The 27,350-nt window shown below is 33.7% G+C and overlaps 1 protein-coding gene across 7 annotated transcripts; it reads left to right on the forward strand.

Moving 5' to 3' along the window:
* The first annotated feature begins 11 nt into the window (after positions 1 to 11).
* adgrg4b (adhesion G protein-coupled receptor G4b) lies at positions 12 to 27,345 on the forward strand. Of its 7 annotated transcripts, none has more exons than XM_087270702.1 (31): positions 12 to 289; positions 3,725 to 3,823; positions 5,415 to 5,497; positions 5,606 to 6,250; positions 8,465 to 8,562; positions 8,657 to 8,736; positions 8,816 to 8,837; positions 8,927 to 8,970; positions 10,589 to 10,737; positions 11,477 to 11,665; positions 13,210 to 13,356; positions 13,456 to 13,529; positions 13,611 to 13,693; positions 13,773 to 13,806; positions 13,911 to 13,933; positions 14,045 to 14,193; positions 14,280 to 14,403; positions 16,137 to 16,246; positions 18,654 to 18,858; positions 19,530 to 19,698; positions 21,711 to 21,857; positions 21,943 to 22,068; positions 22,146 to 22,191; positions 22,300 to 22,403; positions 25,211 to 25,332; positions 25,476 to 25,744; positions 25,829 to 25,925; positions 26,016 to 26,296; positions 26,376 to 26,477; positions 26,553 to 26,717; positions 26,811 to 27,345. In XM_087270702.1, exons 2-31 carry the CDS (start codon positions 3,774 to 3,776, stop codon positions 26,936 to 26,938), a joined length of 4,065 nt encoding a protein of 1,354 aa, XP_087126828.1. In that variant the 5' UTR covers positions 12 to 289; positions 3,725 to 3,773; the 3' UTR covers positions 26,939 to 27,345. The 7 variants fall into 7 exon arrangements, 4 of the variants coding, with proteins under 4 accessions (XP_087126828.1, XP_087126829.1, XP_087126830.1 ...); XR_015501177.1 differs by having other exon boundaries at positions 19 to 289; positions 14,280 to 14,381; XM_087270703.1 differs by having other exon boundaries at positions 22 to 289; positions 3,757 to 3,823.
* The last annotated feature ends 5 nt before the right edge of the window (positions 27,346 to 27,350 follow it).

Here is a 27,350-nt window from a genome sequence, read left to right on the forward strand (position 1 = left end):
CGTACAACAGCGACATCTAGTGGGACAAATAACAGAATCAGTTGAATCAATGTTTGACCATTTCACAACGTGAACGTCGTAGAAGAGCTCAGAAACTGCTTTATTGCTGTCTGTGTTGTTATTTTAACTGTACATTTGTATTTTAATACATAGTACAGAAAAACGTCGTATACTGCTGTGTTTTTAATGAAGACACACATATGCTAACTCTAGCTAAACGGTCCACGTTGTAGTTTTTTGACAATTAAACTAAATTGGCGGGGTTGGAGGAGAGCGGGAAAACAGTGAGGTAAGATAAAGAGCGAAACATTTGATGTATTTAGAATTTACGATTGAAAAACGAGCTACATTGATTTCACTTAGTGCAACTTTTTTTAGTTTTACAAATTGTAGGGGAAATTATGTGATTCAGCCTGACATATAAAGAAACATCTATGATTTTGACATTGACCATAGACTAAAAATATTGTATTTGTTTTAATGTTTAGAGTTAAATGTAGCTACAGTCCTCAGCATATATAAGTACACCCTCAAATCTATATTTTAAATACTTATGTTTAATATTATATTTGTGAATATTAGATTATTCAGTACTGAAGCCAAATCTGGAGCTAATCTAACAAAATACCTTACGATAACAGATCAAAAACTGGTACACCCAAATGTATATTGTTTTAAATTTTTAAATGCAAATTAAAAAAAAAGGAAAAATCAAGAGAAACAAACAAAAAAAATTGTTGAAATTTTGTAGGTCGTATTAAAAAAATTATATATATATATATATATATATATATATATATATATATATATATATATATATATATATATATATATATATTTTTTTTTTTTTTTAATACAACCTACAAAATTTCAACAACTTTTTTCTCTTTTTTTTCCTTCTCTTGATTTTTACTTTTATGTGTATATATATATATATATATATATATATATATATATATATATATATATATATATATATATATATATATATATATATATATATATATTAGGGTTGGGCATCTAAGCTATAATGCCGATCCGATACGCATCTCGATACAAAGAATACGATCCGATATATTAGCGATACATTTGTGACATATTGCGATGCAACACGATACGATTCACACCCATATCACGATACGATGCGATATTTCAGCACTAACTAATTAGATCAAGTTTATGAGATGATGTGAAAGAGGATGCTGTGCCATTGAATGAGTTTGATTATTTATAAACCAAGCAAAACCAAGACTTTTTTTTACAAACTGGCTCTTCTCTCAGAGCCAGAGTGTCAGTTTACAGTAGAGGGCCATTTTAGAACATATAGCACATATTATTTAAGTATTTTCAAGATAAACAGAATGTATAAGTGCAATATATATTAAAAAAATATGTATATATTTGCACTCTTTCAACATAAATAAATTTAGCATTGCACAACAAGAATTGTGATTTAACTTTTCAACAATGAAAACAAGTTTTACAAAGATATATTTTGCCACTGATTATTCAAAACTTAAGGTTGTGAACTAGCAGTGTTATGCTGCTTTGAAACATCACTGTCACTGTAAACAACAGGCTAATAAAAATATAACAAACCAGCAATCTTCTTGCTGTGAGGTGGTCAAACTACCCACTGTGCCACTGTGACACCCAATTATTTTTATCATTATTATTATTAATATTAATATTATTATTATTATAATTAAATAAAAATTAACAGGAGGAGGTGTTTAAAACCTTCGTTCTCCGTGACACTAGGCTGAATATCTTTGCAGATGAACAATGCAATAGCATTCGTTATTGGCGTAGAGCGAGCAGAACTGTTGCGCATGGAAAAAAAACTTGCAATGCTTTTCTCACCACTTTTGGTGCTGGTTGAAGCAGTGCGAAAGCCGGGGATGCAGAAACACTGGAAGATGCTTTCACAACAACACCGTGGCGCCGCTTCAAGTGAGATTTCAGATTAGTCATACTGCCCGCGTATTTTACAGATGCGCGGCACATTTTGCAAATTGCATCTGTCCTGTCATGTCGTCCATCCTTAAATCCATAATGTTGCTTGCCATACTTTAGATTTAAAACTCAGTGGGGAATAAAATGTTTGTTTTGCTTCTCGCGCTTTCTGAGGGCGCTCCACTAGCTTCATCCGCACACTTGATACACTGAGTTGTAGTGTGTGCACATCCGCAAATCCGTTGCTAAGGCTTACTTTATGTAGGTCGATTAAATTATGTGCCAAAAACAGGTTGACAACACTTGTTAATAAATAAAAAATACATTCTATATTAAAAATATAAGCTGTATCTCGGAAAAATCGATGCATCTCGCAAAAACCGATGCATCTCGATTTGCTTCCAAAATTTCATTCATCCTCTGCTGCTCAACCGATGCACTCGCATCGTGCACGCGCATGACCGCGTATCGATACATATCGGTTAATCTTCCCATCCCTAATATATATATATATATATATATATATATATATATATATATATATATATATATATATATATATATATATATATATATATATATATTCCTTAAATTTAATAGTTTTATCTTTCAGTTTCTAAATATGTTCGATGACTAAAATATATTAAATGCACCAAAATGCATTGCCTATATTCATTGAGAAATGGATAAAAATATTCATTTTTAAAATGGGGTGTGCTCAATTATGCTGAGCACAGTACATGTATTTTTGCAATTAGTTAAAAATGAAGCCTTTTCAGCTAACATTATATGCAAAATTCGACAGCATTTTATTTTATAACAGTTAATCTTTAAAGATCTATTAATCTAACACAAATTGGTCATTTATTGACATTTATGTTTATTATTATTATTATTTTTTGTTTTTGTGATCATTTTAGCTCTTTGAAAGGAAACAGTGTACGTGCCAACATTTGCATAATCATTAGAAAATCTCACCCTCATTTCCTTACATAAATCAGTTTTACATTAGATACAAATATAGGTTATTCAGGACAAAAAAATATCCCCATTAAAATAGTTATTTAATCTTAGAGCCATTTTAGTTTTAAAAATAAATCTTACATTATTTGTTAAAAAGCTTCCATTTGTTGGCAAGGCCAATTATAGTTATGTTTACAGAGCATGGATTTTTTTTTTTGTATATCCTTGGAAATATGTATTTATTTATTGTATTTTTATGTGACGCTGCACAAAAAAAATTGTTTAAAATAATGTTAATCAAATCAGTTTTTAGCGGTTATTATTATTAATGCTTTTTTTTTTGATAGGGACAATGCAAGTTAATTAACATTTTGTATTAATACAAAATGTAAACAAGCCAGACTATAAAAACAATGTTTATTTACAGCAATATCGGTCTGAAGTTGGTAAAAAAAATGATAGTATGTAGATGAAAGTATAAAGAAGTAATGCAATGTTTGTAATGTAAGTTTTTTTGACATGGTTATTTTGTCCTCTTTATGGATTTAACTTTTTTAAATTGATGCACAAGAGTTAACCTCAAGGTTACACGATTTGTTTGCTGAACATATACGTAACAACCATCCTGACTGATAATATACAGTATAGCAGCACTTGACTTTGAAGATGCTGTACACATGTCATGTACCCATTCAGTGGTTCACACTGTACTAATATGAAAAGTGGAAGATTGATGAGCTTAATGAATAACTGAAAAGGATTATGAGGCGGGGGGTGGCGTTTTAACTCAAAAACTCTCCCTTAGTCATACCTTTCACATCAACATATATGATCAAGCACTGTTGCTGTCCTGAATGAAGAAATGTCCGACAGGGATATCTGACACTAGTATGTGTTCAATCTGGTGAGTAATCATTTTTTCACTCTGAATTCTGTTTGGTTTTTTATATATGAAAATAAATAAATTGTTATTCAACATAATTGTAATTTAAGTCATTATTTAATTAAATTTGATAGAATTCACAATCATGCACATTGGTTTTAATTCAGTTGTCTTGTCAACTTAGATCGTCCATACAATATTTCAGTCAGGATTAATGAAGAATAAAAGGTTTTATATGCTAATGTTTACAGTTGATATTGTCTTCAAAAAGACAACTCAAACCATTTTTTCTTCATTCTTTTTTTATAGTGTATATGTGAGTGTGTATGTATTCAGATGAGGGCAAAATAATTAGCCCTTCTGTGCAATATTTATTCTTTTTCAAATATTTCTCGGGTCATATTTAACGGATTTTTCACAGTATTTCCAATAGTATTTTTCCTCTGTAAAAAAGTCTTATTTGTTTTATTTTGGCCAGAATTAAAGCATTTTTAAAAATTTTAATAACCATTTAAAGGTCAATATTATTAGCCCCCTTGTTTTTCAATTGTCTACAGCAGGGGTTCTCAAACTTTTAAGCCCACGACTCCACCTAAAAAACAATGCTAGTGACTCGTGACCCACAATATCCTCTGAGGTGGTTATAAATATATAAAACACACACATATACCAAGCCTATTCATCATTCAATTTTGAAAAACACCTTCTTGTTAAGCTGTAGCCTGTATTTATTTTAAGTGTACGTGAGTGCCGTAAAGGTGTCAGAAAGTTTAACCTGCACTAAACATCAATGTGCTGTCTCTTTAATATAACGTTATCTCCCTTTATTTTTGAGGGGGGGATTTGCATGTTGTTTTTTAATGTAACTAGTAACTATTTTTTCCTCTGTAGGTTATGGATAAAATTTACTAATTGTAGTAGTTTAGTAAAATGAATTAGATTTTTTGAAATCCCCAAGCGACCCTCTGTCATTGTCTCGTGACCCCCACTTTGAGAACCACTGGTCTTCAGAACAAACAACACTCACACAATGATTTGTCTAATTACCCTAACTTTGCTTAGTTATTGTAATTAACTTAGTTGTCTTTAAAGTGCATTATAAGCTCAATTACTAGCATCTAGAAAAATACCTAAAATATTATGTACTGACATAATTGCATAGATAAAAGAATTCAGCTATATTAATAATAATAATAATATATTACATATTTTTAGCAGTTTATTAGCAGCAGAACTAGACTCCTAAAAAGCCTAAATTGTATGCTTTATTTTTCTGTTTATAGTATTGCTTGTATTACTTTGATCATGTTTATTAATTGACTTTTTTTCATTAGTGCAAAACAAAGCAAATTAAGTTCATTTACATAGCACATTTAAAAAAATAATAATAATTTGGAGTGCTTCACATTTTAAATATTAATCATTAAATATGATGCATAAAACAATCTCAAAATAAGTACATTTAGTTACAAAAAGAAAACATGATTAAATTAATTAAAACTGATTAAAATGTATAAAAACAGGTTGAAAAAAAGAAAGATATTAAACGTGTGTGTGTATGTATGTGTAATTATTATTCTTTATTTAACTTTTTTTTCTTGTCTATTATCAGGTGGAAAATGGGAAAACACAGTAAGCAGGTTCAGGCCTTATCCATCTTCCTCATTTTGTGCGTCATAAAATCGAAGGATGAAGGTGTATATCTAATAAACACACAGACACACAATTTATAACATAAATGTCTAAATCTATATTAATATGTTATACATGTTTCATAAATCTCTCTCTCTCTCTTTGCTTCAGTAACTGCTGTCAGTCTGTGGGGGAAGAAGGTGGATTTCATGCAGAATAACTGCAGTTACTGGGAGCTAAAAAAGGAGCACAAATTCCCAACCCTGAAAGCGCTCAGCGTGTGTGTGAACATAAAGAAGAAGCTGGGCAATTCGGACTGGACCGCCTTCATGTATCTGCACCCAGATAAGACACACACAGAGCTGGGAATGCGAGGTTATGGATCAGAGCTCCATGTCACGATGTTCGGTAGAGTCTGGATCACCCCCCAGGATCTGTCCTTGCACAACTGGCACTCCATTTGCATGACCTGGTCCAAGGCTATGACCAAGCCAAAAGTCTATCTTAACGGGACCGAGGTGGTTTTATATCCTCAGTCTAAAGACGTGGCTCTGCACCCAAACTGCTGCACTGTGGCCGCCGGTGGCACTTTGACTTTAGCTGTGGCTCACTTTTTTGTGAATGACAAGTTCGACATCGAGACTGGCACTGATCTGAAGGGCAGCATAAGTCTGTTCAGGGTGTGGGGACATGTGCGCAGCGCTCAGGAAATTTCAGAAATGGCCTGCTATGATGGAGATGTTCTCCACTGGGAGGAACGAATCTGGAAAAAAGTCAAGAACTGTCAGCCTTTACAAGATGTCACGCAGGAGTGTGGTAAGAGACACAAACATTACTAACAAATATTTGCTAATGATGGGATTATAATGTCTACTGCAGGTTCCCATACATTGAAATATTCTATTATTATTAGTATATATATATATATATATATATATATATATATATATATATATATATATATATATATATATATATATATATATATATATAAAACTTTGTGTATATATGGTTTATATGTATAGTGTACAGCCCCTTTTGAAAATGAATGAAAATCCATTTCTCAGTGAATATAGAAAATTATTTTGGCTCATTTTAACAAAAAAGTTTTATTAAACGGGCAACGCAGTGGCGCAGTAGGTCGTGCTGTCGCCTCACAGCAAGAAGGTCGCTGGTTCGAACCTTGGCTCAGTGGAGTGTGGAGTTTGCATGAGAAAGTCATATTTGTTTTATTTTGGCTAGAATAAAAGCAGTTATTAATTTTTTTTAAACCATTTTTGGGACAAAATTATTAGCCTCATTAAGCAAATTTTTTTATCGATAATCTACAGAGCAAACCATCGTTATACAATAACTTGACTAATTACCCTTAACCTGCCTAGTTAACCTTATTAACCCAGTTAAGCCTTAAAATGTCACTTTAAGCTGTATATAAGTGTCTTGAAAAATATCAAGTAAAATATTATTAACTGTCATCATGGCAAAGATAAAATAAATCAGTTTTTAGAAAGAAGTTATTAAAACTATTATGCTTAGAAATGTGCTGAAACAATCTTTCCTCCATTAAACAGAAATTGGGGGAAAAAAAATAAACAGGGGCGCTAATAATTCAGGGGGGCTAATAATTCTGACTTTCACTGTATGTATACAAAAATTTCAACACAGTTTAATGTTTCTCTTGATTTTTCCTGTTTATAAAACTACTTGGATGTAGTACGGTACTGTTTATGGACTGTGATGATCTTACATTTTTTGTTAGATTACTTCCAGTTTTAAGCTTTAATACTGAGTAATCTAATGTGCAGTATTAACACAAATGTCGTATTGTAAGTGTCATATAGAATATATTATTTAAAAGAAAGATCTGTGACCAAAAGGTAACCACCAGGATTTAACAAAGCAAACGGATAAGAGTCTCCAGCTGGAAAAAAAGGGTTTTTATGTTTCAGCTGGTAACAAGTTACTTAACCCTAACTCATTCAGAAATTAACCTCTCATTTCTTAAACAACCATGTCATAACAAACATCCTGTGGTTGTGAAAAAGATCTTGAAAAAATTAATCTGTTTTAGGAAAAAACAATCTTTCAGGGTCAAATTATTAGCATGCGTCAAGCAAAGAAATCAAGTTAATAACTGTCCAGTGCATTATAAAAAACTAAAGATATTGGAGAACCATTGTGTGGCTTTGAGAAAACCAGTGAGGCTAATCTGAAAAAAGGCTTCTATTTGTTTTGTGTTCAACGGTATGTGCCAATGTTGTGACATTGCAGAGCAATATATTGAAACGATGCCGTGGTAAATGCATTCTGTAATCAAACAAAGTCTTAATCAAAGTCCAATGATATACTTGAATGCAAGTAAATTTTGCATGAGCAGTGTGTGTGTATATATATATATATATATATATAAAATTATCATAGAGCTGCTGAATGCCTGACTGATGAACATTCTACTGTGACCTGCAATTTGCCTTTCATGGAAACGCACAGCTATATTAGCTCCAGGCAGGTCTTAACTGCATTGTATTGTGTTGTTTTGGATGCTAAATTTTCTTTTGTATATAAATAAAATATAATTATACTGGGTTTGTACTGTCCTGAAAAACCTGGAAAAATTAAAGAATTTTGTCAAGTCATTTTCCAGGTCTGGAAAAGTTTGAAAAAAAAACAAACCCAAGATGTTTTGGAAAAGTCATGGAAATTTCGGTCTTATGAAAACACAACCCAACATTTTTTAAAATATATTCATACAGACAGCAAGATATTTTCTAAAAACTATTTTCTAAATAAAGAAAATAAACCAACTACATAGATTGTCACATATTTTTTGATATGCGGTAATAAATTTGATTAAATAAATTTTACCACATGTACATAGACATTACATGACACAATAGGTCATTAATATTGACCTGAAAGTTTTGGGGAAAGTCCTGGAATTTTAGTAGTAAAAATGTGCTTAAAACCTGTGTGTGTAATACAGAGCTTTAATGGTCTCTTTTTACCTGACACAATTTCCTTTTTTTCCAGACTGGCCTTTTTATGAAGTAAAACTGGTTCTTCTCATCCTCCGTGAAGACGGAAACAAAACACATGATTATGATGCTAAAGAGGTTGCACACCAGTTGGTGAGCATCAGAAAGCAAAATGAGTTTTCACTGCTGCTAGTTCTGGAAAAAGACAAAATATTAGTAATAACTGTATGTGTTTCCCTGCTTTTAGCTGACACAAGCATTAGCAGAGTTGGAATTGTGGCCCACATACATATATTTGAACAGTGTTCGAGTGTTTCCTAAAGGAGGGTAAGAGCATGTTGTATCTTTCTTAACTCAGTACAAATGTTTTCAGACCAAGATCAAATATACTCTCATTTTTTAACAGCTCTCATAGTGGAAACCCAGAGGTGAGTCTGTAGTGTTACATTATTATTACATTAATAAAAGACTAAGTCTACATGCTCATCGATACAACAAGATGATTTTCTCTTTTCAGAAGAGATCCATAACGCTGTGGTCTACCATGCCAGGACTCAGCCAGTGAGAATCTCTTGGAATTTTATCACAATCTGCAAAATCTCATGAAGTGCTTTGAAATGTGCATTTTTTGTTTGATGTAATCTCAACTAAAACAACACTGAAGACAGGGTGGGACATGTAGTACCTCCTCCCCTTTTTTAAAAAAACAGCCAATAGTGTTTGGTTTTTAATCACGCTTAGCCAGTGGGAATGATTGAGCTTAAGCGCAATAAATAAAAGCGAATGAGAAGAGTCTTGAAGGGTGTAAGACATGTCAGGCACTATTTGATAGGTCAGAACATTTCATAATAAGTGAAGTTTCATAAACTAATTTCGAGAGGAGCACATGATATGATTGTGCACCGCTGGCCACTCATCCGTAATCAGTAATAATCCAATCAGAATGATCCTAGCTTAATATAAATGGATCACTTTCTCCTTATTGTTCTATTTTAATTTTGGAAGAATCCCCCCTTCCACCCCATCTCCTCCTTTTTCTCCCCTTCTAAAAGGGGAGCGATCGAGACCTACCTGATCTCGATTCTCCTGATATGCTTCTAGACCGGGCGGGAATCATTGATCCATTCAGGTGGAAGTGACAAACTGCAAGCTTTGATAAAATTCAAAATGCAAGTTTTGTCACTGTTTTGGAAAACACTAGCTTTGATATTAACATCCAAAAGAATTATTTAAATTTCACCTTAACCGCCTTTTCACCTTTCACCTAATTATGCTTATTATCATAATTATGCTTTTTACATTTTCAGCTTTCTTTAGTTCAAGTGTTTTGAGCATCAAAAGCACAAAGTCCACTGTAAAGTAAGGTTATATATATATATATATATATATATATATATATATATATATATATATATATATATATATATATATGTGTGTGTGTGTGTGTGTGTTTGTGTGTGTGTGTGTGTGTGTGTGTGTGTGTGTGTGTGTGTGTGTGTGTGTGTGTGTGTGTGTGTGTGTGTGTGTGTGTGTGTGTATACACACACACACACACACACATATATATACATACACATATATACATATATGTATATATGTGTGTGTGTGTGTGTGTATATATATATATGTGGGGATAATTTGAGAAAATCTGAGTTCTCTGTTTACAGAAATGCACACATAACAATATCCACTCCGGAATTTATTTTATTCCCACCAGGGCATGATGCAAAAGATTTCTTTTTTTTTTTTTTTTGTCCTTTTTAGATAGGACAGTATTGAGACAGGAAGCGAAGCTGAAGAGAGAGAGGGAGTAGGGACTGTCCTTGAGCCAGGATTTGAACTTGGGACACCCTAACATGCTACTGCACCACATGTCGGTGCTCTAACCACTAGGCTACTGCACCGACAGTGCAAAAGATTTCTATGTAAATATTAGGGGATCAGAATAACAAAGCATTACAATGCATGGTATTGATTTGCTTGTTGTTGCCAGAGTAAATGAGACCCAAGCTGCAAACATCTTTGGAAATCTTGTTTAAAAAAGCATAATAACATCCCTTTAGTCCATCTGTGTATTCATTCTTAATATTTTTCATGTAGAAGTGGTATTAAAAATGTCATTTAAACTAATTAGAAATGGGTAAAGATAGTTTGATGTCATGCTTGTGTTTCTTTGTAGGTTTGACTGTGTGGCTCACATTAACGTGATTCCTCGGGCTGATGTAGGAAAAATACAGGAAGAAGTCTCCAAGGTGCTCGCCAAGGATCGTGAAATAGACCAGTACAGAATATCTACAGATCCCGGGTTTATCTTCGTATACCCTCTTGGTAAATTTCAGTTTGGTGTATATCTTTGAAGACCAGATTTGATCAAATGGTTTATAACAAATGTTGAATTGTACATACATGACCCTACTCAGTGCATGTTTTGCAACATTCCTCTTTCTGTTAAATTTATTTTTTTGGTCTGTCCTTCTGATAATGTTCGTAGAAGACTTTTTTTATAATGTGAGCTCACTTAAAGAATTAATTCAAAAAAGCTTTGTTCGAGTAGGTTTGATAATTTTATTATATATTATTGTAAACATGTGATTTAATATGACTTGCATTTGTTTGATTGAATGGTTTTTATTGTATTTATTATTGTATTGGTATCATTCTGAATTGTCTTTGCTGATAAGATAGGCAATGAAGTTTACATGTCATAAAATAAAAGATCCGATACGATACTGTCTTGGTAAATCATAGTCATGAGGCTCTTTCACATATAATGACTTTTCCTGAAAAATTACCTGTAAATTGCCGTGAAGAGATCATGTGTGAACAAGCCCTTTTTAAATATACTAGAAAATCAATCTAACAATTTTCCAAAATGAGAACAGCACATTTTTAATTTACTGGTAAAGCCATTATGGTAATTTACACCAATTTATGGGTACAGTACTGTGTGAAATTGGCTATATTCTACATCCAAATCAAATTTTTTCCATGTTTCTAATTATAATGACTATTAATACATGTAATATACACAATCTAATTCTTTTTTTTTCTTTTTGTACTTTTTTAGACCATCTCTTGCCAGATCCAGAAACAAAACCTACCATAAAAGTGCCCACATCTTTTCCTCCAACAACTCAAACAACACCATCCACAACTCCTGAGCCGATGACTACGACCATTACTGCAAAAACAGAAAGCACAACAGCCATACAACTGGAAACAACAACAGTTATTTCATCCTCAACTGAAACAACAAGTTTGTAGAATAAATTTGGCCCTGTTTTCACATGGTATTAACATGTAATTTCAGTGACGCAGTCACAAGTTGCTGTCACATGCATTCACATTTTCATTAAGTATTTCAATCCATTCAAATGCATCTTCTTGGATCTTTTTGAGACCCTTCCCTTTTGTTTCCTCATGCTTTATATCACTTTTGCAGGTTCATTAAGTGTTATGCATAAATGAACAAACCCATAGTGCACAGCTAATGAATAATTATGTTGTGGATGACAAATAAGATTTTTAGATTTTAATCTGTGTTTTGGTGTAATTCCACAAAATTCATACATTTTGTAATGTAATTTCTCAGAATACATCCCATTTAAGCAAAGCATTTAATCAGTACCCCAGGAATTGAGACTTGTATGGCTTAATATAACATAAATATTGTATTTTAATGAAATGTGAAATAGAATCCCAATAGAATATTTATGTTGTAAAAAAAATCCAGGTTTACTTTTGACTATGCGGGCTGCCATTATTTTAAGTGTACTCAGCAAGCCACTGATGCAGCCTAAATCTATTTTAACACAATTTGGAGAGTAAAATCCTGAAATGATGCCACATTGTTCACTTTTGGTTTTAATTTTCAGTCAAAGACATGTTGATGTTCACCATCATTGATTTTTTTCTCACAAAAAGTAACTTTATAATGTTAAATGCTTGTAAAATCTGCATTCATAAAAAAAGCTACACAATAAATATGCCGACGCTTGTCTATATCTGTCTAAATTGCTGCTATCAATCATAATAAGAGAAAAATGGACACTTATAGCTACAGTGAAACTGACCTTTGATTTCATGGAAAATAATGCCAGTCCCCATTGTCCAAAGTACCTATAAAATGATGTAGATTTTTGTTAATGTTATAAATCTGTAATGTTTTCTACATAATTCCTTAAGAGACTTAATTTATAATTTATTAAGGCATACAAATCTTGATACAGGGTGGCAGGGTGGCTCAGTGGTTAGCACTGTCGCCTCTCAGCAAGAAGGACACTGGTTCAAGTCCCTGCTGGGCCAGTCGCCATTTCTGTGTGGAGTTTGCATGTTCTTCCCGTGTTTGCATGGGTTTACTCTGGTGCTCCTTCATTGCTCCAGTTTCCCCCATGGTCCAAAAACATGTGGTACAGTATAGGTGAATTGGGTAAACTAAATTGGCCATAGTGTATGAGTGTGTGTGTGAATGATAAAGTGTATGGCTGTTTCCCAGTTCTGAGTTGTGGCTGGAAGGGCAGCATAAAACATATGCTAGAATGGTTTGTGGTTCATTTCTCTGTGGCGATCTCTAATAAAAGACTAAGCTAAAAGCAATATAATCATATATACTCTTTGACTACACATGGAAGTGGTCTTAAGCTCTAAATATGAGCTCTAAATATGAGCAAAAAAAAAATGAATAAAAACTCATCTTAATATGAGGTGTTAACAGAGCCTATTGTTTCCATTAGTCTTTTACGTTCACAGCTATATGCAATTCTACATTCTCTAAAATGTATCTTTTCATCTCTTCAACAGTTCCAAGCTCCCCACCATTCATTCAAACAACTCTGGCAGAAAGCTCCTCGACATTTAAAGAAACCACTCTTTTATCCTCCACAACAACTTTTGCATTAAACACAACTGCATGCTTTTCTACAGCTTTACCTGAAGGAAACAAATCAGGTCAATAACTGTGGATTTATTATTATATTAGCCATGCTTTTCAGTCTCATTATTGCCCTCAGAAAGTTGTGACATACAATGTCTCTTTTCTAAAAACAGATATTTTTTTCAAGGTCAACGTCAATGTGACCATTAAAGGCCCTGGTGAACCCAAGAATATCATTCAACTCTGGGTAAGATCTCAACAGAGCAAGCTTAAATGTCAAAGTGGAAGCAAAAATCTCATCTTAATTGTGTTTTTATTATCACTGTAGCTTAACGAAACTCTTTCTAGTAAAGGAATATCAGTGTTGAACTTCAAGCTCATTCCGTCTTCAACACACACAAGAAAACGAAGGTTAGACAGTCGTAATATACAATACAAAAAACAGCCCAAATCGAAGACAAACATACACATGTCTGATTTGTATTTGCAGTGTGGATACAAATGCATTCATGGTGGATAGAAAGGTACAAACTTTCAAATGTTAACAGCAAGACTATTTTAATGGCAAATTCTTTATAGGTAAATGGAACCTGAACATGTTTAAATTGTTGTATATCTTGTCTTGCAGAGTCCCTTGCACTCAGGAACAAGGTGAAATCTTTATTACAAGACACAGCAAGTGATGTAAACATAGTAATAAATTAAAAATTGTTGAAAATGTACATGAATTTATTGTGGTTATCTGATATGGCTTATTCCCAGGCACAGCTGTGTCTTTCATGCCCGGGTAACAACGTCATCAAACATCACAGAGACACAAATACTGATTCACAGGCTTCTGGAGAAAACATACTGCAGTGGATTTGTATGCTTGGATGCCAAACCTGAGGATATTTTAATTTCCTACATCGGTATGTGCTACATATAGATATATAAAAAATATACATTTTAAGTTTAAGTGTTGTCTGAATTTATCTCTCTTCGATGTCAAATACAGTGCCCTGTCCTGAGCACAACCATTACACCAGACAGGGGCTTTTCAGATGGCCCCAAACTGTGGCTGAGCACAAAATCTCACATCCCTGTGAGGGAAACCCTAGTAAGACAGCATACCGGCAATGGTAACGCTCTAAAACATTTGATCAAAACATAAATCATGTTTTAAATTGCTTCATGCTTTTTATTATTATATTCATATTTATATTTATATATATATATATATATATATATATATATATATATATATATATATATATATATATATATATATATATATATATATGGTCACACTTTACAATAAGGTTCATTAGTTAATGTTAATTATTGCATTTACTAACATGAACAAACAGTGAACAATACATTTACTACAGTATTTGTTCATGTTAGTTAACGTTAGTTAATGAAAATACAGTAGTTCATTGTTAGTTCATGATAACTCATGGTGCATTAACTAATGTTAACAAGCATGGACTTGGATGTTAATATTGCATTAGTAAATGTTCAACTATGATTAATAAATGCTGTACATGTGTTGTTCATGATTAGTTCATGTTAGTAGATGCATTACCTAATGAACCTTATTGTAAAGTGTTACCATATATATATATATATATATATATATATATATATATATATATATATATATATATATATATATATATATATATATATATATATATATATATATATATATATATATATATACAGTTAAAGTCAGAATTATTATTAACAGCCCAGGCTCATTAGAATTATGTACCTCAGGCTACATTTTTGTGAAATATATTACGTTGCCCTTGGTACATTTTGTCGCATGTTTCATGAGATACATCCACTAGAGGGCCCTGTCTGCATTTTTTTGGTAATCTGGAGTATGTTACTTAGAGCAGGGATTCTCAACCAGGGGGCCTTGAGATTTAAATGAACTCTCAATATTATACTATAATTGTATTGATTAAATAATCATTTCTGAATGTTAAGTACAACAGGCTGCACAATATGGGGAAAATGTTTTTTATTGTTATTATTACTATTATTAGTAGTATTATTATTTTATTATTATTGTTTCACAAAATGACTTTAATAACTATTTAATAACTAGCAAAAATATTTTATATTAGAATAACTCAAATGCAGCTGTATTAGTAAAATATAATAAATATCAAGCATAGTACAAATAAATCCGAATGTTTTCTGGCACGTAAATGTGTTCAGATTCAGAAATTGAATTGCCAAATATAAAATAACACTGCAATAAGACTTGGCAATCAATATTATTAATTTAGCAAATAGCATTAATGGATAATTTTGTCTCCAACCACACACTTTATCCTCTCTCTGTTCTCACAACATCTGCTGCTAAAGATTAAGAGAGGCTTTTTAGCTGTTAAATAATGCTGTTCATGCCATAAATTGTGTATCTAAAACCGAAACACCTTTAAATTGTAGTAATTACTTTAAATTATAGAAACATTTCGACTTCATAGCTGCCTGTCTGCTCTGCTTAATGGGACATTGATGACAGCATGTTACCGGACTATAAATCTTTCGAGACTCCACTGTCAGGGGTTATTGCTCTTAATCGCTATCTCTCAAAAGAGGAAGCCATCTAATTTAATATTTGAGGAGGCTGCTGTAAACCAATTAATCACATGTATGTTCCAGATCATTAAAGTCAGAACTGTTTGCATGATCGATTTCATTGCAGAGGTTAAGCAATTTCTTGTGTCTCCACAATGTTCCAGGTTTATTTACAGCCATAAAAGGGGTGAACAGCTTCCACCCCGAAACTTAAGAGCATTATGTAATATAGAGCATCTCTCAATATTATATCTCTCATCTCATTTTTTCTAAACAGTTATCTGGATGCCGACTCAAACAGTGCTCTCTGGACGTCTCCAGACCTGGGGCAGTGTCAGGTTGTAGTCCACAGTGTGTCAGATCTGGAGGACATCACAGTCACTAATGGTAAATGCTTTTTAACCCTTTAACTACCCCACTAAGATTTATTTTTATTTTAATGTCGGTAGTTAACACACTCAATACATTTTTTAACAAATATCATAATTTTGAAAATTTCAGCCTCTACAAAATACTGGAATTAATACATATACTATGAAAAATCTGAAAATATTAAGTGTAAAACCAATTTATTTTTTAAAAAGTCAAAATAAAGAATTTTTGAATACTAAATAATATTTATTTTTTGAATACTGTCATAAAATATTTGAGATTCTTATTTAACATGTTTTCTTGTTTGTTTGTTTTTTTACAATAAAACCAAAATCAAGTGTAGTGCAATATTGTAAACTAACAATGCTGTGAGTATAAACCATTATTTTAAACAGTAAAAACACGGTCAACCAGTTGGTAGAGCAGGCAGTCAAAGGGTTAAGAGTTTAAATGACATGTTTTCTAAAGTACACATAATAATAGCCTCATCATGTCATTCACAGGAGAAATTATTTAAGAATTATACTTCCAGATGTCTTTTATCCTTTGTTGTGGTGTCATGTCAGGTTACAAGTCTTAGTGTATATATACAGTGCTCAACATATACTGTATGAGTACACCCCTCACAAATCTCTCATTTAAAAACATTGGACCCTATCATACACCCGGCGCAATGTGGCGCAAGGCGCAGCGCAATAGTCTTTTGGTAGTTTAAGCTTGGCGCAAGAGTCGTTTTGAGGTGTTGCACTATGCTGTTTAAATAGCAAATGCATTTGCGCTCATTTTTGCGTCCATAGGCGTTCTGGTCTAAAAAGGAAGGCGTTCCGAGGCGCACTGCTGGCACGTTGCTATTTTGAGAAACTAAAATAGATTTTTTATTAGACCAAAACAAACCCGGTCTAAACTCCAGTGCAGAGTTGCGCCTCGCTTACGCACTGCTTAATACACACAAGAGAGCAATAGGCAAATATCTTTACATATGAAAAAAATTTAAATATTAAGGATATATATAGGATATAATAAGAATAGATATAGGATATAAATATAAAGGATTAAAATATTACAAAACATTATTTTCTAGCCTACAAAAATCTGAAAAATCACTGCTTTTATGTCTTCTTCATCTCGGGAGGCTTTTTTAGTTCATTCATAACAATTTGCTTTTGTATAATGTTATTATTATTAGCGATATTATTTATTATATCCATATTTATATTTGTTTTATTAAAAACAAGCTTAGATTTGCCCACCTGTCAGGTTTTAGACCATATGGGGCACAGCATGTTTTTTTCTGATATAACTTTTTTTTGGTTTTTGACCACACTTGGTTATTTTTGTTCATTTATTCGTTTGCTGGAAATTAGAACTTATTAACATGATGGCAGATTTCATTCACTTTCATTCATTTTTAGACGTTAAAAACAGCTCGTTATGATGCTGGATGTTCATTCATTCATTCATTTTCTTTTCGGCTTAGTCCCTTTATTAATCTGGGGTTGCCACAGCGGCATGAACCCCCAACTTATGCAGCACGTTTTTACGCAGTGGATGCTTTTCCAGCTGCAACCCATCACTGGGAAACACCATACACTATTATTCACACACATACACTACGGACAATTTAGCTCACCAAATTCACCTGTACCCCATGTCTTTGGACTGTGGGGGAAACCGGAGCACCCAGAGGAAACCCACGCAAACACAGGGAGAACATGCAAACTCCACACAGAAACACCAACTGATCCAGCCGAGGCTCGAACCAGCGACCTTCTTGCTGTAAGGCGACAGCACTACCTACTGCGCCACTGCGTCCACTGGATATTGCAAACTGATATTTTTATTATATTATTCTGCTCTGTCTGTACAGTCATGAACACATTTGTTTGTAGAGTAATTAGTTTGAACGTTTTCTGCCATTTATAATTCCTAGTCATTTCTCCCTTAGGCAGCTAAATCAAAAGTTCTAAAACAATCACAAAAATGAGCGCACTTCCCCATTTTAGAACAAGGTCAACACAGTTGGTGTATACTTTATCTCAAGCTGTACTGAAACTGTAAACACTGAACACTATATGGAAGAAAACCTGTTTTGCTGAAAAACCTTTTTCTTTAAAACTGAAAAAGAAAGAAAGAAAGAAAGAAAGAAAAAAAGAAAGAAAGAAAGAAAGAAAGAAAGAAAGAAAGAAAGAAAGAAAGAAAGAAAGAAAGAAAGAAATTAACATAATGGGTGACAAAGAGGGTGAGTAAATTATTAGGAAAATGTCACTCTAGAATAAACTAATCCTTTTGTTCACCCAAAAATTAAATTTAAAATTAAAACTATTTTCTCACCCTCAAGTGGTTAAATGCAAATATGCACATATGTTACAAGATTTCCTCAGTATGAACATGTTACAAGATTTCCTTTGCATTTCTCTTTTAGACAATGCAGAAGACATTCTGATCATGATTGAGGACTTGATTCATGAGAAAAAGCATCTGGATGAGTCTGAGCTCTCAACAGTACTGAATAAACTAGCGGATGTGATTAACGTGAGCACGATCACTCCTCCGCTGGGAGAAGTCATTATCAACATCACGTCTGACATCCTGCAGTCTGACAGCAACCTGCTACCTTTCACCAACAGGTGCGTGACACTGATTGCTTATTTAATATATTTGCACAATTCTTCTGGAAGTAAAACTATGACAGTAAATAATACACATTTAAAAGCAAACCTGTCAAGTTGAAAAAATAATAATCTACAGTACTCATGATGCAATACAGAAAATTACACCAATCAGAGAAAGTGTGCCAAAAAAAGATCATTAGCTCCACCCACTCTCAAATCAAATCAATCATAATTGGTCCTGCTAAATATTTAAATAGACTCGATATATACTATTTTTTTAGCTAATTTAATTGTACTTTTAGCAGGGCTTCATGGAATTGTATGTCTTTTTCATAGTAATGCTGTGAAATTTGAGATTTTCATATACTTTGCTTCAAAATTAAAATTGTAATGTTTTGATTCTTCTCATCTGGCTATTGCATTTTGGCTCATAACACTTTAACAGACACATTTTATGATTCCTCCCTTCGGAAACGAATGAACGAGAATAATACTTCTCTTGATAGACTTGATTTTTATTATACAATAAAAGTAATAAAACTAAAACAAATATAGTAAATGATTTCCAAGATGTGGCCATCAACAAATATACTGTGTGTAAACATCTGTTAAATTAGTTCTTAGATTTTACAGTCTGATTTTATACTTCACATGTCAACAAATAATGCTTCTCTGTATTTGTGCAGCATTCTGAACATCACCGAGTCTGTCGGAGACCAGATGTTAGGGTTTAAAGGAGAGTCGGTCAGTTTAACAGCTCCTGCTTTGGCAATATCTGTGGTCAATATTGACCAAGGAAATTTTCAAAACCTCACCTTTGGAGTTTCTTCCACTAACAAAGGCTTTATTCCTGAGGTGAGCAACTACACATTAACAGCAAATGTGCAATACTCTGTAAACTTTGTTTACACAGTATTCATCTTTGAATTGCTATGAAATATGAAAATATATGAAAAGTATTATATAGCAAGGATGCATTATATTGTTGAAAATAGTGACAATAGAAAATATGCCATAACTAACATATTAATACACTCACCGGCCACTTTATTAGGTACACCTTACTAGTTACAGACCCTTTTGCCTTTAGAACTGCCTTAATCTTTCGTGGCATAGATTAAACAAGGTACTGGAAATATTCCTCTTGGATTTTGTCCATATTGACATGATAGCATCATGCAGTTCTTTGGCTGCACAGCCATGATGCAAATCTCCCATTCCACCACATACCAAAAGTGCTCTATTGGATTGAGATCTGGTGACTGTGGAGGCCAACTGAGTACAGTGAACTCATTGTCACATTCAGGAAATCAGTCTGAGATGATTCACGCTTTATGACATGCCATATTATCCATCAAAAGAAGGGTACACTGCAGTCATAAAGGAATAGACATGGCCAGCAACAATAATCAGGTAGTCTGGTGTTTACACGATGCTCAACTGGTACTAATGGGCCCAAAGTGTACCAAGAAAACATTGCCCACACCATTACACCACCACCAGTCCGAACCATTGATACAAGGCAGGATGGATCCATGCTTTCATGTTAATGATGCCAAATTCTGACCCTACCATCCGAATTTCGCAGCAGAAATCGAGACTCACAGAGATGCTCTTCTGCATACCTTTGTTGTAATGAGTGGTTATTTCAGTACTGTTGCCTTTTTATCAGCTAGAACCTGTCTGGCCATTCTCCTCTGACCTCTGGTATCAACAAGGCATTAGTGCCCACAGAAGTGCCTCTCACTGGATATTTTCTCTTTTTCGGACCATTTTCTGTAAACTCTTGAGATAGTTGTGCCTGATAATTCCAGTAGATCAGTAGTTTCTAAAATACTTAGACCAGCCCATCTGGCACCAACAACCATGCCACATTATAAGTCACTTAAATCACCTTTCTTCCCCATTTTGATGCTTGGTTTGAACTGCACCAGATCATCTTGACCATGTCTTTATGATTGGCTGATAAGAAGTTTGCGTTAACCAGCAGTTGGACAGGTGTACCTTATAAAGTGGCCCGTGAGAATATATATATATATATATATATATATATATATATATATATATATATATATATATATATATATATATATATATATATATATATATATATATATATATATACACACACACACACACACACACACACACACACACACACACACACACACACACACACCAAATCAATACAAATATTTTTAGCACTGCAAATTATAATGCTGCATAATAAAATAAGCATCATAACAAGGATTGCATGTTTCTGTATTTTTCTTCAAGTTCTGTTTAATGTAGATATTTTTTCAAAGCATTTTAAAACATTAAAGTATTAAATAGTAGGTTAGTAGTATAAATAATAGTTTTTTTAATTTTTATAACACAATTTTTTTTTAATTTTTGTCTTTGCCATGATGAGAGTAAACAATATTTCAGTATTATATTTAAAGTTAAATTTAAAGTGCTGATCTGGGTTAATTTACTGTATATAAATTAGGTTAATTAGTCAAATCAAAAACAAAGGTGTGTTATGGAGCCAATCAAACAAATCAGGAATAATCAGTCTTAGGGGGAATAATAATATTGACCATGAAATTGTACATTTACATTTTTAAAATACTTATTTTCCAGCAAAACTAAAATAAAAATAAGACTTTCTTCAGAAGAAAAATAATGCACATTTGTAGTGAAAGAGTGAAAATTTCCTTGCATTTTTAAACATCAAGAAATAATAAAAAAATCAGATTCACAGCTAATAATTTTGCTTTGAACTTTGAACTGTTTACTTTTTCCCACCAACAAAAATATAATGAATCATATATAGCATCTGAAAAACAACACAAAGATTAAACCATATGTTTTTTTTTCTATAGATTTATATCAACCAAGAGCCTTTTGATGGCACAGTGGCCTTCATTTCTCTTCCCTCTGAAATCCAAGAAAGATTCCCCATCATAAATGACAGCAGCCCTCGCATTCAGTTTCAGTTTTATGGTGTTCCAGCTCTCTTTCAAACAAAGGTGAACGATTTCTCTGTGTTCCATGGCTGTCAGTTTTACAGTCTTTATCTCATATATGACACATTCTTTAATGCATTGGCCTCAGGATGATCCGGATGGGAAAAAACTGAACACTTTTGTGGTGTCTGCCAGTGTGACTAATGCCACAGGACCCATTGAAAACCTTAAAGAATATGTTGCAGTCACTCTACACCACCTACAAACTAAGACAGTATGTTATCAATAAATATTTAGCAATTAAAAACATCACTGGCAGAAATAAATATGCTATCTTTGTTTATTTGACAGAAGGACCAGGATGTCCATTGCGTCTACTGGGATTTTAATAAGAATGGTAAGTCAGCCGGACTACCTGACAACATTATTTATTACTGTGTTTTTCTCATGTTAATTGCTATATCTCATAATGTGTGTGTGTGTGTTTGTGTGTGTCCTGCTTTAGATGGATATGGAGGATGGAGTCCAAAGGGGTGCTGGACGTATAATATCAGCAAGGATTACACAACCTGTCTATGTGACCACATGACCCACTTTGGAGTGCTTGTGGTACGACACTGATGTGTTCTTTACACCATTAACTCTACAAATCTACTTCATTAGAAATAAAATTGTCATAAATATGATATAATTAATAATATATGTTTATATTCGTCGACGCTGTGGTGCAGTAGGTAGTGCTGTCGCCTCACAGCAAGAAGGTCGCTCGTTCGGCTGGGTCAGTTGGCATTTCTGTGTGGAGTTTGCATGTTCTCCCTGTGTTTGTGTGGGTTTCCCCCACAGTCCAAAGACACGTATACGTGTAGATGAATTGGGTAAGCTAAATTGTCCGTAGTGTATGAGTGTGAATGGATGTGTATGGATGTTTCCCAGAGATGAGTTGCATCTGCTGCTTAAAACATGTGCTGGATGAGTTGGCGGTTCATTCCGCTGTGGCGACCCTGGATAAATAAAGGGACTAAGCCAAAAAGAAATTGAAAAAATTGTTTATATTCATTTAATATTTGATATTATTTATTTGCCCACCAAGATTGCAGTCATTCAAGATTGTAAATAATAAAATATGCATTTATTTGAGTATACTGTTGAATATACATGATTAGCATCTACAATGCATCTTTAAATACAGCTAATAATACTAATAAGGAATTAAGTTGTTAGAATAAAATTATATAAATGTTAGAATAAAAAATTAATTTATTAATTCATTATCTAAGGATTAATTAATGAAGTATAATATCAAGATTGCATTTATTTGATTGTAAATACATAAAGTTGAAGTCAGAATTATTAGTCCCCCTGTTAATTTTTTCCCCAATTTCTGTTAAACGGAGAGAAGATTTTTTTCAACGCATTTCTAAGCATAATAGTTTTAATAACTCATTTCTAATAACTGATATATTTTATCTTTGCTATGATGACAGTAAATAATATTTGACTAGATGTTTTTCAAGACACTTCTATACAGCTTAATGTAACATTTAAGGACTGAACTAGGTTAATAAGGTTAACTAGGCAGGTTAGGGTAATTAGGCAAGTTATTGTATAACGATGGTTTGTTTTGTAGACTATAGAAAAAATATAGCTTTAAGGGGCTAATAATACTGACCTTAAAATGGTGTTTAAAAAATGTAAAACTGCTTTTATTCTAGCCGAAATAAAACATTTTCTCCATAAGAAATAATATTATTAGACAAAGTGTGAAAATTTACTGTTAAACATCATTTAACAAATATTTAAAGAAAAGAAAAAAATTAATAGGGAGCTAATAATTCTGACTTCAACTGTATATGAATACAGATAATAATAAGAATTAAACTCAAACAGCATTTTAGCTTAGCTATAATGATTTATAATATGAATAATATAAAGAGAGGGTTCTCCCTGTTCTAATGAGGGGTGTGTACACAGAGGTAAAAGTTCCAAGGGCAACTTTATTTAACAGATGGTCACACAGCCAAGCTCAAAACCTGGAACAAAACAGAAGAAAAAGGGGTAATTCACAAACAAAATCCAAAGAACAGCCAAAGGTCAGGGCAGACATCAAACACTCAAAATATCCAATAAAACACAGTCCAAAAATCCAAAACCATGAAACGCAACAACAGGAACAAGGAAATGCTAGGAATTGTACACTTACAGTGAAACAAGACTGAGCAAAGATGTGTTTGAAAGTAAAGTGTATATATAGTCCTGGTAATCAGTCTTCATGGGCTTAAGCTGTGTGTTTGTAATCAGTGGTGATCTGGAAATGGTGTGTGTGAACTGCTTGATGGAATATGTAGTCCAGTTCAGTGGCAGATGTGATGAGTAGAGTGCCCTCTAGTGTGTCTGGTGGGCACTCAACTTGGTTACTGTGCTCCGGTTTCACCCACAGTCCAAAGACAAGTGCTATATGTGAACTGGATAAACTAAACTGGCCATAGTGTATGAGTGGGTGTGGGTGTTTCCCAGTACCGGGTTGCGGCTGAAAGGGCATCCGCTGTGTGAAACATATGCTTGTTGGCGGTTCATTCCACTGTGGCGACCCCTGAAAAAAGGGACTAAAAATAATAATTTTTATATAATATTTTTAATTTATAATTTATAAAATTAATTTATAATATATAATGCCATTATATATAATATTTAATATTAAATTGGGGGGAATCTCCTTATCCACCACCAGTTCAGAATCCACCTGGATGACGCGACGGCAGCCATATTGCACCAGACCGCACACCACACACCAGCTGATTGATGGAGAGGAGACAGAGTGATGAAGCCAATTATGATATGGGGATGGTTAGGAGGCCATGATGGATAGAGGCCAGAGGGCAAATTTAGCCAGGATGCCGGGGTTAAACCCCTACTCTTTTTTTAAAGGACATCCTGAGATTGTTAACAACCAAAGAGAGTCAGTAATCTTAGTTTAACATCTCATCCGAAAGCTGGTGCTCACTGAGCAGTGTAGAGTGCCCGTCACTATATTGGGGCATTAGGACCCACACAAACCGCATGTTCAGCGCCCCCTGCTGGTCGTACTAACACCACTTCTGACAGCAACCTAGCTTTCACATGCGGTCTCCCATCCAGGTACTGACCAGGTGCAGCCCTGCTTAGCTTCAGTGGGCGACCATGTGAGAGTTGCAGAGAGCCAGCTGCCGCACTAAGCTGAATGAAAATGAATGAATGAATAAAATAAAAGTTCTATTATTTATAATGTTAAATATTTACATTGATTTAATACTAATATTCATAAGATTATTTTTTATTTGATCAGTTAATCTAATATTTATAACTTAAATTAGAGTTATAAATATATTTATACTTTGGTTAAAATAATTTCAAATAAACTTTTGTTTTTATCATTTAAGGATGTTTCCAGAACTCCTATTGATGAGAAGAACGAGCGAATCCTCACTATTATCACATACATGGGCTGCGGTGTGTCTTCATGCTTTCTTGGGATCACAGTGTTAACCTACACCCTCTTAGAGTAAGAAGACTTCATAATCTGTGTTATTGAGCAGAAGTATAGCATACATGCATTATCATGACCATGGTTTTATAATCATTTCAATAAAATGCACATTTTATTAGTCTTTGCCATTAACATTGATGCACTGTATGCTACCACAGGAAGTTAAGGAGAGATTACCCATCCAAAATTCTGTTAAACTTGTCCCTTGCTTTACTGGGACTGAACCTGGTGTTCCTGCTGAACTCCTGGATATCTTCTTTTGGCAACTACGGCCTTTGCATTGCTGTAGCGGCCACTTTACACTATTTCTTACTCACTTCCTTCACCTGGATGGGCTTGGGAGCTGTGAATATGTACTTTGCTCTGGTCAAAGTGTTCAATGTGTATGTGCCATCATACATTTTGAAGTTCTGCCTGCTTGGCTGGGGTGAGATATTTTTTAATTTAATGTAAACGTTGCTCTTAAATCACTAATTTTTCTCTATTTAACATCAATTATGTCTTTGGACAGGGATTCCACTTATAATTTGTGGCTTAGTACTGGCTATAAAGAAAGATGCGTATGGCCTGAGTGATTCCCAATCCACCCTGGATGATTCTGAAATGTTGTTAGTGAAACATTTTATCATTGAAATCATAACAAAAATGCATTGCAAACTTTTCTTTAAGTGAAACATGTTCATGATTTTCTTATTCAGCTGCTGGGTGAAAAACGATGTGGTTTTCTACGTGTCGGTAGTGAGCTACATAGCCTTCATACTGCTGTGCAATGGCTCCATCTTCTTAGTGGTTCTGATTCAGATCAGAAATATGCAAGTCAATCAGCCGGCTGGAACCAGAAGTGGGATCTTGAAGGACCTGCGGGCTGTGGCGAGCCTTACCTTTTTGTTGGGTCTCACCTGGTCTGTGGCTTTTCTCGCTTGGGGTCCTGTCAAAGTGTTCCTTCTCTACTTGTTCTCCATAATGAACAGCCTACAAGGTGAGAAACAACACATTAGATTATTTCCGAACTGGTTTTACAATCCAATCCTTTGACACTACGCTATGGTTTGCTCCAGGATTCTTCATTTTTGTGTTCCACTGTCTCGTGAAGGAAAATGTACGCAAGCAATGGAGAATACATTTATGTTGTGGTGCTTTCAAGCTGCAGGAGTACTCTGGTAAGGCTTAAAATTCTTCCTCGCAATCTTGAGGATCTGGTAAAATGCGAGCGCTGACCCCATGAATACTTTCAGAATGGAGCCAAACTGCAACTGTGGTTCCCAAACACAAACCCAATCCCCCGAACACATTTTCCTTCATGGCATCTGTAAGGTCCATCAAGTCTAACTCAACCCAAAGCTCAACGGTTTCTTCTGAATCCAGCCAACGTCAAGTGACTATCACAAGACCAGACCTGGGTAAGACTTTACAATTAGGCTACAAGACATTACCACTATTGCTTTTGTGTTCTAATCCTTTACCTATTCTTTTCTTAACTTTTCCTGTGCAAGGATTTGTGTATGAAAACAGTTTGGCAATACCAAGAGCCAGAGCAGGACTATCCCATGAGGTGTCTCCTACCACAGCAAGTGGGTTTGAGTTTCCTTCAAGGTCATGGAAGAATGGATTCGACAATTAATTAATGAATGTAAAATTATTTGTTTAACTCTATGGTGAAACATTTATATTTTCTGGTAACTTACTGTTAAAAATGACACTTAGCTGTTCAGAAAAATAATCTTTTAGATTATAATACAATATAGTTTAATGGAACAATGGATTAGACACAAGAATGTATCTCAGATTCATGTAATATTAGTTAAAATGATGCATGGCTGTTCAGAAAACGATCTTTAAGATTATATTAGATATTCCTAAGGTTTTGTTTTTCATCAAATAGCATGTCTGTCAAAACGTGTCTGATGAATGAGCGTATGATGAGCTGTATATGCACCTAGTTTTATGTCATTCCAAAAAATTATTTGTAAAATGTGTAATATGTTTGTAAAAATATATATATATAAATAAATCTAGTATAAAACGTGAGTCTG

The sequence above is a fragment of the Danio rerio genome, chromosome 10 (assembly GCF_052040795.2).
Source record: "Danio rerio strain M-AB ecotype USA chromosome 10, GRCz13ab, whole genome shotgun sequence".
Lineage (NCBI taxonomy): Eukaryota > Metazoa > Chordata > Actinopteri > Cypriniformes > Danionidae > Danio > Danio rerio.

Coding starts and splice junctions, on each gene's coding strand:
- adgrg4b (XM_087270702.1), top strand. CDS start 3,774: ATGAAGAAATGTCCGACAGGGATATCTGACACTAGTATGTGTTCAATC. Junction 6,251..8,464: donor AGATGTCACGCAGGAGTGTG/GTAAGAGACACA, acceptor CTTTTTTTCCAG/ACTGGCCTTTTTATGAAGTA. Junction 10,738..11,476: donor TATCTTCGTATACCCTCTTG/GTAAATTTCAGT, acceptor GTACTTTTTTAG/ACCATCTCTTGCCAGATCCA.